The sequence below is a fragment of the Primulina huaijiensis genome, chromosome 5 (genome assembly GCF_012295235.1).
Source record: "Primulina huaijiensis isolate GDHJ02 chromosome 5, ASM1229523v2, whole genome shotgun sequence".
Lineage (NCBI taxonomy): Eukaryota > Viridiplantae > Streptophyta > Magnoliopsida > Lamiales > Gesneriaceae > Primulina > Primulina huaijiensis.
The window spans coordinates 21337710-21349083 of record NC_133310.1 but is presented as its reverse complement, the minus strand read 5'-3'; the positions used below and the strand labels follow the sequence as shown (position 1 = coordinate 21349083).

General features: G+C 33.4%; 1 protein-coding gene across 1 annotated transcript; it reads right to left on the bottom strand.

Annotated features, from left to right (window-relative positions):
• Window positions 1–6603: 6603 nt before the first annotated feature.
• Window positions 6604–9527, bottom strand: LOC140977080 (E3 ubiquitin-protein ligase SINAT3-like). Its single transcript, XM_073441639.1, has 3 exons — window positions 8783–9527; window positions 7603–7989; window positions 6604–7138 (listed from the first exon to the last, which is right to left on the bottom strand). The coding sequence occupies exons 1-3, from the start codon at window positions 8990–8992 to the stop codon at window positions 6776–6778; spliced, it is 960 nt and encodes a 319-aa protein (XP_073297740.1). The 5' UTR covers window positions 8993–9527; the 3' UTR covers window positions 6604–6775.
• Window positions 9528–11374: the final 1847 nt, after the last annotated feature.

Genomic DNA, 11374 nt, shown 5'->3' with positions numbered 1-11374 from the left:
ATTTTTTGAGGTTGATTTATACACTTCTCTTTTATGACCCGTGGCCGGGGAGAGGGGTTAAACCTAAAATGGAAGTTTAGGTATTGTTACAAAAATATTTTTACATTTAAGATAATTTTATAATTTCAAATACATCATATAATATAATGTGTAACTCAATTTATATATTTAACATAATTCATAAGTTTATAGTTTTAGCTATTCATCTCCCATGCTAAAAAATAAAAATATCTCAAGACAATAGCATTACCAATTTTCATGGGTAATTTAATAAGAAATCTCTCGACATATTCCACTATCGAATTCAAGTGGTGCAATCTTGAAATTTCAAATTTTAACATCTTTAAACTATATACTAATATGAAATAAAGAGAAATCAGAAGGATTTGGGTTTGACTATATGAATGCAAATTAGGGGTCTATTAATTATAATGAATGTGGTGAAGAGTTATGAGCTAATATTTTGGTTAATAGACACACCCGACTGATCGACCATGTAGACAAATAAATATAGGGTAATATTAATTACATGTTTATTTCATCCAACGTTTAACTCAATCTATCGATTCTTTTGACGAATTTTTAGCATTGATGCTATTTAATGTCTCAATCCTTAAAAGGTCTTTCTGAACATTCCAAAATTTCTTTATTCAATAATTATACCTTCGTCCACGTAAGTTACTTAGATTTATGTGCCAAAATATATATGGACTAATATTAATTTGTACATATCAAATAAATATTCCAACACATATACTTTTTTATGTTTTTTTATTCAGAAACTTTACCAATATGGGTATTATTTAAAAACAAAACGTAAAATTATTGATCTAAATTAAATTACTTTATCCAATCACAACCTCATACCATTCAGGTCTTGCACAATGAGTGGTGTCAATAAACCACGTCATCTCCACATATCCATTCAATTTAGACATCCACCCACACTATTTTTTTTATATAAAAAACAATATATTTCTATAAATTGTCAAATAAGATATCTGTCTCATAAAATTAACACTGGAATTGTATTCATTTCCCAGAGGTCCTGGTTCGAATCCTGCTCATGACAGAGAGGGTAAGGAACGAAGTAACCGAAGGTGCAGTGTTCATCGGCTCCTCCCCCTATGGGGGAGGCGCAGCAGAAGCTTCGAGCCCCTCCGAAGCGTAGAAGGAGACTAAGTCATCGGTCGTGCCGGTCTCGCCCAGGAGGTGAGAAGAGTTGAGAACAAAGTGGCGAACGAGTGCGTAACGTGTGAGAATCTGTATGAGATCGTGTCATGTGAGTTTTTGTGGTTTTGTTTAGCAAGCCACTGACCCCATACTTTATTCACATTATTATTTGAAAATTTTAATAAAATTTGAATATAATTTACATTAATATATAGAGTTATATATTATCATGATATCATATGCACATGGACGAGTCACGTCGTATATAATTTTTATTTGATATGAGTTTAATTTTCTTTCAAACGGAGGTTTGGTGTAAGGTCGATGTCTTGGGGAGTAGATGGCATCCATTACGAGAAAATTCCATCTAGGTAGCATTGAGAAGGACCAGTTTCTTTCCAACTTTTACCGTTTTTTAATTAAATCCAAGTATTTTGTCGTTCTGGAAAATACAAGAACAATTCGATATAAACCTCACATTTTATGTAATTTTTTTTAAAATTCAAGTTTTTTTTTTGAAATTGTAGTCACGTAACTTGGTCTGTTTTGGGTTTTAATCATTTAATTTGTTAATGTTTAGTTTTCATATACAAACTTAGATTTTTTGGGTATTTTTTTGGCCAAATGCCACCGACTCATTTGAATAATGTATGTCTAATATCGATGCTCTTCTACGTAGCGAGAATAAACATATACTACATACACAAAATAAATCTAAAAAAAACAAAAAGAAAAAATAAAGCAAAATGATACTTAATATTATAGATGTAAAAACGTGTCGTTTTCCTTTAGTTTCCTTATATAGATTTCAATATGTATAATATAGATTTTATTATTGCTATATGAGTCATGTAGGAGAGTATCGGTTCCAAATAAGCAATATCCGATAGATTTAGTAGTTTCGGATGAAAAATTATCGAAACAAATTAAAAATTCAAGTTAGTTGATAAAAACAAAACATTGACTGTCAACTTACATGACTAAAATTATAATTTTTGCTAAATTTTAAAAACATTCTATCCACTAGTTCATAATTAAATTAGGGGAATAGATTATAAAAATTGCGGATAAGCATGAAATATATATTTCACCATTTAAGTTTTGTCTTGGAGCCCTGAGAATCAACCAAATGTAAGTTTTTTTTTTTGGCCGTCTAGCTCTTAAAAAATTCATTATCAATTGTATTATCTCTAAAGAAATTGTTTGAATTAAGGACCAATTAATATCATTTTCATGTTCATTTAATAATATATCTTTCATCAAATTCTGATGTGTGAATGACATGTATGGCCACATGGGGTAAATGGTAATGTGGACCGAAATAAATTGTGCATGGCTGCCAAACCTTTAATTCGTAGGAAAGTGAAAATGCAATATTTAAGAGATACATTAATATATATATATATATAATATGAAAGTTAGAGACCTAATGTAACGATCATGGATCATTAGGCTGAACCAACATGGGTATCAGCTCATACCAATTTACCATTACTGATCATGGGTCATTAGGATGGTCCAACATGAGCCCTAGCCCATGCTCATACATCGTCACTCATAGAATATCTCACTCCTGAAAAGTGGTTTCTTTTGTCTTCCCCAACACTTGAACCCAATACCTCCAGGGTTTGGGTTGGTTAACTATGCGGTTAGTGGTTTCGGTGATTAACTTGACACCAAAGTGTCCAATTATGCTTGAGTTGATTATCTATACATGGTTATTATTATTTGTTATGAAAATATTGAAAACATTCAAAAGTTAAATGATGACTTATTTTTTGGTAACACGCACTTGATAACACAATGGAATATTGAAGAAAGATTCAGAAAATTTCAGATAAAGGTGAGATCCATTAACTTAAATATTGCCTGTTGTATTTTGGGCAAAAATATAAACTAATCAACTTTAAAGGAAGAAAGTGTTATATGTTCTATCTTGGATTAATTATTTCAAAGTTGTATACATGTATTTGAACAATTATATTTTTTTGAATTAGTTTTTAAGATCGAGTTAGGTACAAGTCTCGATCTTAACAAGATATCAGGTTCAATGTCTAATGTTATGTGTTGCACTATTCTATTGACAACCCACTAATATCTTGTAAACTTCACGCTCATTTGAACAATTTTCTCTCATCGAGCCAACTCTTGATGTTGAGTTATATCCAAATCTCAATCTTCACATAAAAAGGTGAAATGTTAGTGTGTTGAACCAAACTTAACAAAAAAAGGTGAAATATTATACAATATACAATAAGATAATGTTTTTTTATGAATTGATCTATGCATGTTCTTTTTTTTTCTTCCAAATGTCGAATATATAATATAACATGACAAGAGACTCGATTCCTCCCTAGGGTAATATATGGAGGCTTGCAGAAGCAAAATGGAGAAAGGAATTTAATGTTGTAAAGTCATATAGTAGATAAAAAAGGACAATATACATATATAAGAAATAGTTTGAGCGCATACGTGTTAGGACTCGGGACCACTTCATTTTAACCATATTGAGACTGTATAGTTTAATAGAGTGTGATTGAAAAGATTGATTGATCAGGGTAATGATAATATATATCATATACCAATGATTATATATTGGAAAAAAAAACTGTAATTTTGTTTATATATATTTGATATTTTATAATTTTGATAATTTTAATTTTTTTCAGCTTAAGTTTTGATTGATGTGTCAGCACCACATCAACATTGCAATCGTGCTATATCAGTGTCACACGAAAAAGTCTAAAGTTGCCAAAAAATACGAAGATAGTGGATTAAGACCGAATTTGAAAAAAAAAAACATCGAAATCGCAAAAAGACAAATATAAGAAAAAACAATTTTACTTATATATATTGTATAGATAAAGAAAACACATCCCTTATTTCAATTAGGGTCTTCGTTAAATTTATATTTTTACTATGCGACTAGCATGCAGTCCTCACTCTGTAATAATTAAGATATGCCAGTTTTATTATTATAATTTTGTATGAGTAGGTCTCTTGTGAGACGGTCTCACGAATCTTTATCTGTGAGACGTGTCAACCTTACCGATATTTATAATAAAAAATAATACTATTAGCATAAAAAGTAATACTTTTTCATGAATGACCCAAATAAGAGATCTGTCTCACAAAATACGATCTGTGAGACCATCTCGCACAAGTTTTTACGATTTTGTATAAACAATATATTTCATTTGGGAAAGTAGTAAAAAGCACACAAAAAAGAGAATCTACATAAATGTGAGTGCCCCCTTTCACCATTTTTTTTTATATACAACGTCAGCTAGCTTAGGCTCCTAGCTATGACAACACTTTGAAGTTGATTACTGAAAATACAAAATTAATTTTCATAAATGAGAATTCCAGAAAAAAAAGGTATTGCAGCACATCTCATGCCAAAACCAATAATTTTAAAAAATATATGAATTGAATCTAAATTAATTGCAATAAGGTATTGCAGCTCTTGCAACTTTAGAATAATAAAGAAAAAAAAAGAGGACGCACTTGTTACTTTGGATGGTTCCATCTCCTTTAAGTTGTTCTCTAGGTAGAATAAGCTCACAAAATTGCAAATTCAAAATGATAAATTTGTCTTACATCCAATACATATAACATAAATGATGTTGCCGAAATTCGGGATAGTAGTTGAGAGGTTGAATTTCATTTTGGGAGCTCGGATCGAACCTTCGAAATCTTGAAGCAGAAACAAGAACGTTAGAAGGGGACCGGAAGGTTGTTCCAGTATAGTCCATCCGACGCTCAAGTCAGATAATAAAAAACAGAGAGAATACTGTGTGTGTAGAGTGGATGAATATCTGAATCAATAAACAATGAATGGAGCCTGGTATTTATAGAAAAATAGTAAAGTCCTGATTTGGTAGGTCGAGATTCTCATAATCTTGGACGAGATTATATTAAATTTTCGCGGGCTTTATCTTTTAGGGCTTTATTTATGTGAGATGTCCGTTAATATATGAGTGGGAGCCCGTCTACAATCTGGATATTGTGGGAGCTTGGCCGAAACATTCTAAATCAACACGATACCATAAGTGGGGAGTGGCTCGGGTCATGATGGGAGGTCGGTAGGGGAGGTTGGCCACCTCCTGATTGACGAGATTAACGGCGTATGAAAGGTCGGACGAGATGACCTCCCACCAGCTTAGTGTGAATAAGGTAACTCTCTGACAAGTTCTGTTACGAAGATGATCTTTTAAAACTTTTTGAATACTGGGCTCAAATCCACTTGAGTTACTGAGAGTGGAGAACCCATCTCGGAGTATCAAAAAAGTTTGAGGGAAAAAAATATAATAATTATATATATATAAATATATAATAATTGGTTACTTGTATATATCCACGTCTCGAAAGTGTACAAGAAAAACTCCACGGAGAGCAATAAATGAATGAAAAGGTCCCAAAGTATTTAATTTGTGAGTGGTCCCAACAATGAAAGGACGCAATTGAACATGGCTTGTTACAACATTTCTAGCTACGTGTCCAAATTCACCAGTTGTATGTATAAATAATATGGTGGGGGGGCCGTCTTGGGGAATCGGATTGAAGGAAAATACCCGATTGAAGAAAAATATGGATGGGCTTTTGCATGGATAAATCACTCGAAGCAAATGTAAAAGTTTCGAAGCCTAGAGTCGATGCTAGGCTTCAGATTTTTTTTTTATTACAAAAAAATGAAAATTTAATGGTCTTTGTATTTAAAATAAATCAAAAATTTAAGAAGTTTATTTAACTCCATCGCAAAAATTGTTTGATTGCACATAATCAAATAACTTTAATTCCAAAAATCTCAAGAAATGTCTCATCTTAACATAAACATTCATAACGACATGTGGTATATATTTCTACAATACACAATACAGAGACTTATCATTTTGCATTCTTCTTCTGGTTTGGACTCTTTAATTCCCAAGTCAACAAATATAATTTCTTTTATAATTGAATGATACTTTTGAATATATATATTATTTATACTTGTAATTAATTAAAAATTCACAGTTGATAATATTTTAGAAATTACCTAACTTCTTTTACATGTCATTTAATAATTATACAAAAGAGAAAAAAAGGGGTATGAAATAAATAAGAGTGGGTCTCATGTCTCATGTGAGACCGTCTCACGGATCGTAATCTGTGAGACGGGTCAACTCTACTCATATTCACAATAAAAAATAATACTCTTAGCATAAAAAGTAATATTTTTTCATGGATGACCCAAATAAGAGATCCGTCTCACAAATACGACCCGTGAGACCGTCTCACACAAGTTTTTGCCAATAAATAAAGTCTAGAGAAAAGTTTTTTTATTTTTGTTAAAATATGAAGTATAGGGATTGTGTTTGGATTTGTGAAAAAAATATCTATGTTTAATAAGACAACCCAAATATGACGATTACCTCCCATGCAAATAGATGATTGGGACGTACATTTAATAACAAAATTATAAATGATTTTCCGAGTATCAGTCAACAAGCTGTACTTGATATGTTAAACAGCAGAAGTTTAGCACCGGAACACATCCCTTAAGCAGACACACGAAAGCCAGAAAACACGTAAAATCTTACTCAAAAATCAACGTGCTCGATCAACTACAAAGATTTGGTATGCAGGCGCCAGCATCTGGATTCTGCTGTTCTTTCCATATTCTTCCAGTGACTCGAAGCTTAAGCTCTTTCCTGTCACCTCCAGAGAAAAAGAGTGCCATGTTTCTTTGAATGACAAGCCCATCGTGGCTGTCTCTTACTTTACGATGGCTATCTCGAATGCTTCGAGGTGTACCCTCCCATATGAGCTTCCTGCCATTAGCTCCAACCTCTAAACTGTAGCTGAAGTTTCGGGATTCATTCTCATCGCCCATGAAACGAAGAAATGCCATGTAAACGGGTGCCATTCCGAGTTGAAATGCTTCAAAGTGAAGGCAGAAATATTGCCCGAAACAATGGAATACCTAATGAAAACACGGAAATGGGCCAAGATTAAGAATGCAGATACCAGATAAAATGTTTAGAAGAGCACCGCCAGTATGCCAAATCTATACTATTATCAGGTGGCATATACTGCAAGTGTTGATAATATTGGATCATAAGAAACATAATAAGATCCACATAGATTCACGTAGAACCAAAAGGTGACTCACATGATCTAATGGCAATGACTATGCCAAGTAAAAATCACCATGCATAGCTTGGAAAATCATCTTTAGACACACTCAAAAAGAATTAAGCAAAGAGTGTATTCATTCTGAATAGAGAAGACTACAAAACACTACAATATGAGCACAAGAAGTCATCGAGATCACAAAAGAAATAAATTAGAGGCGATTCTAAGGCTGGAGAAAATCAAGAACATCATAGATTCTTGCTACCGTTGCCAAAATAAATTCGAAGTACCCAAAAGGGACTGTGAACTCACTGTTAACATCCAAGTGGCATTTTCTACTTCACGAGGATTTGACTTCACATAGCGATGATTAAAAGTACAACCTGTGTGCATGTCCACTTTATGGTCATCTTTCAAATGGGAAACGAGGAAGGGAATGTCTCCAGTAACCGAGCACTCTGATCCAGCATATGGACAACTGTATGGTCTGAAATTGCAAACTACTTCATGTTTGAGTTTACTATAATATGGAAAAATTTCCGGGCATCCCAAAGAATAATATGTGCAAGGTAGATCTAATGATTCTGCAACCTTCTCCAGTGCCAAGCACCGGATATCACCAAGCTCTTGTCTGCACGTAGGGCATCGATTATGCACTCTTGTCTTGCACGTTGAACAGAGTGTGTGCCCATTGTGACACTGTAAAAGAGCACATTATCAATCGACCATGCTTCATATTACACAAATAAACTGGAACTGCATATAGTTTTCTAGCTTGTAAAGTTCTCTATGAGCCAAAGCTCAGGAACAGTAAATCATGGCAATACTAAAAAATGGATAAAATGAAAAGTGACAGTGGCATTATTAGAATCCTGAATCCAAAATGCAAAAATATCCTTCTCAAGCTTTTTAATTTAGTGCCAGTATAAGCAACTAAGTTTGTTGTGTCTTGTTTCACACAACTTTTAATGTATTATGGAAACATAACCTCTCATTTTCCAGGTACGTCATAGGTAAAGATCCTGAAATTTACAGAAAAGGAATGCAGACTTAGATACTACTACTACTGTGTATTTACAAAAATATAGCAGAATCCAATCAAAATATTGAAATGAAATTCCGATTCTGAATGAAGAAAAGCATATATGCTTGCCACAGAGTGCAATTTACATTCTTTACATATTCATCATCTAAGGTAGAAAAATCTCCACACACAGCCATCTAATGCCAAAAATACATTAGTATACCTCACCTAGGAATAATGCAACCAAGATTCTCATGACTGAATAGATGCTATAAATTACTCCAGCAAATTCCAACAAATCGAATTAATCTAATTCAGTTTCAAACAAGTAAAACCAAAGCATCACATTCCAATCAACACGTAACGGTATGCATATTTAATCACAAGATTGGATAAAAATAAACAATATACCAAAGAGATTAATAAGCCCCAAAAGGCTAGAATAAAAGAACCGAGAGAAGAGTATACCTGATGAATTGGTGGGTACATAGAATTAGTACAGACAGGGCATTCAAGCAATTCATGGACGCTTGTCGGAGCAATTCCAGAGGGCACCGCCTTATGATTCTTTGAAGAAAACAAATGTGGGTGAGAAGACACCAATGATTGCATCTCTTCATCTTCAATGTCATCCGATGAAGAAAAGCACTCGACGCTTTCGATTTCAACTGTTGCCATTTAAGTATAAAACAGAAATATGACAACAGATCCCACAGATCCAATCTTCTCCAAATGATTGAAATGCACACTTCGAATATTGGAAATTTTTTGGCAGAAAAATGTGATGCTAACAAGGGAAGAAGATACAATCTTTCGCAGAAATCTCAAAACCCCAGATCTATAAGTCTAATGATTGAGTACAATATCTTCTCCCCACCGAAAAATTCGACCTTTGGCAGAAATCAAAATTGCCCATTTTCAAAAACCCATATTTCCTCGATTTCGAGGGTAATGCTTTCCGATCTTCTCCCCTCGAAATCTTCTCTTTCTGGGTATTTTTATTAAAAAAGAAAGAAAAACAGAAATAACAATAATTAGAAGGAAACCGAAAGAGAGATCGATAAGGATCGATTCAAAAGAACCCAACAACAATCATTTCCTTGAGACGAGGTTCCTTTCTTCTCTCTCTGTTTTTGGGAGGAGAGAGAAATAAGGATCGCCGCTGGTTTTGAAATCAGGATGTCAATCCAGCGGATAAAATCGTAGTATTTTATTCATTAGATTTGAGTAAAAGAAAATTGGGAACACTCGTTATGTTTTTTTCTTCGATTAGAGCAATGTTAGTTGTGATTTCGTTGAAAATGAAAACTTCAATTTGTCCTAAAAAGATTGGCTTCCATTTGCTGTTATTGTCCACCAATAATTCCCTTTTTTTTCTTATTTTGTATTTGTATTTGTATTTGTAGATAATATAATATTTGCTACATAAAATGAGGGGTAATATATGTGGAAAGTAATATTTAATCTCCAATATATCTCTTGTCATAAGATCCCACTAATCATTATCTGTGAAACGATTCAACCCTACCGATATTCACAATAAAAAGTAACATTCTTAGTATAAAAAATAATATTTTTTCATGGATGACCCAAATAAGAGATCCGTCTCAAAAAATACAATCTTTGAGACCGTCTCACACAAGTTTTTGTCTTTAATCAATGAAAATTAATGCTTTATTTCTTTTTTCATGTATAAGAAATATTATATGTAATAATTTTTAAATTACTCGACTAATTGATTATTTGATGATTTCACAATGATATAAACTGTGAAATCAACAACAAAATGATCAGGGACTATTGTTTTGGCATACAATCTAGACTTGTATCCTAATGCTGCGTTTGGTTTGGATGATTAGCTGGGATAGATTATTTTATCCTACTTAGTCAGTTGTTTGGTACGCGTGATTATTTAACCAAGTCAATCCCTCCTATGAATGATTAAGTTATATTAGGTAGGTTAAAATAATACCTCATCACCCCCTAGGATTATTTATCCAACTCTTAATACCTCCTATTTTTCCAATTTTACCCTTCTCTTATATTCAAACTCACCACCAATTCCCGCCACCGACTGCCGCCGCCGGCGCCACGATAGCCGCCGGCCAACCACCGACCGACCGCCGGCCGAGCCGCCGGCCGCCTCCCGCCTGCCGTTTCCGGTCGCCGGCCGCCGCCGCGAAGGGGAAGGGCAATTTGGTCTTCTCATCAAAAAATTCAAAATTATCCTACACTTAAAAATCTTACCAAACATAACATTATTTTACACCATATATTACAATCCTATCACAATCATTTTCTTTATCATTTACATACTAATCATTAGTTTATCCTATCCTTCCAACCAAACATAGCCTAATTTTCCAATAACTTGTAATAGAACCATTGCTAATATGTGTTAATTTTTAAAATAATTATTTTTTCGAACAATAAATACTGATAAATGCTAAAATAAAGCCATTTTTTGTTATCCATAAATTAATTTTATAGATCAGGAATTAGATACAACTATTCTGGGATTGCGCAATAGAAAATACAACAATAATTTTTATCGTCTCTCTTCTTCTTCCATTTTCATTTGGTGCAACTGATGCGCAAAAGATACAAGGACACAGAAGCTGAGAGCAATAAATTTGACTATATATAAACATTAGCCTTTGTCAACCCACGGTCTCAGCCAGGGACGGATCCAGGAATAAGAGTTGGGGGGGCTTGAACTCAATATGATAAGTTATGTATTATTAAAAAAAATTACATTATATCGTTCAACGAAGTTGTGCCCTACGAGATTTTAAAACATAAAATTCATCAATAATAGAATTTACATCAATATGTTTAGCTAAATCTCGTTCAATATAGAGTGTCAAACAATCAGCAAGAAAGTCATCCTCCATTTTATTGCGAAGTGCCGTCTTCACATGCTTCATTGCTGAAAAAGCCCGCTCAGTAGTGCTGGTAGACACAGGTAATGTCAAAACAAGATGAATCAATCTAGTCAACATAACGTAAACATTTGACCGTCCACTCTCAGTCAGTTGCTGACACAACTCAACAAGTGTA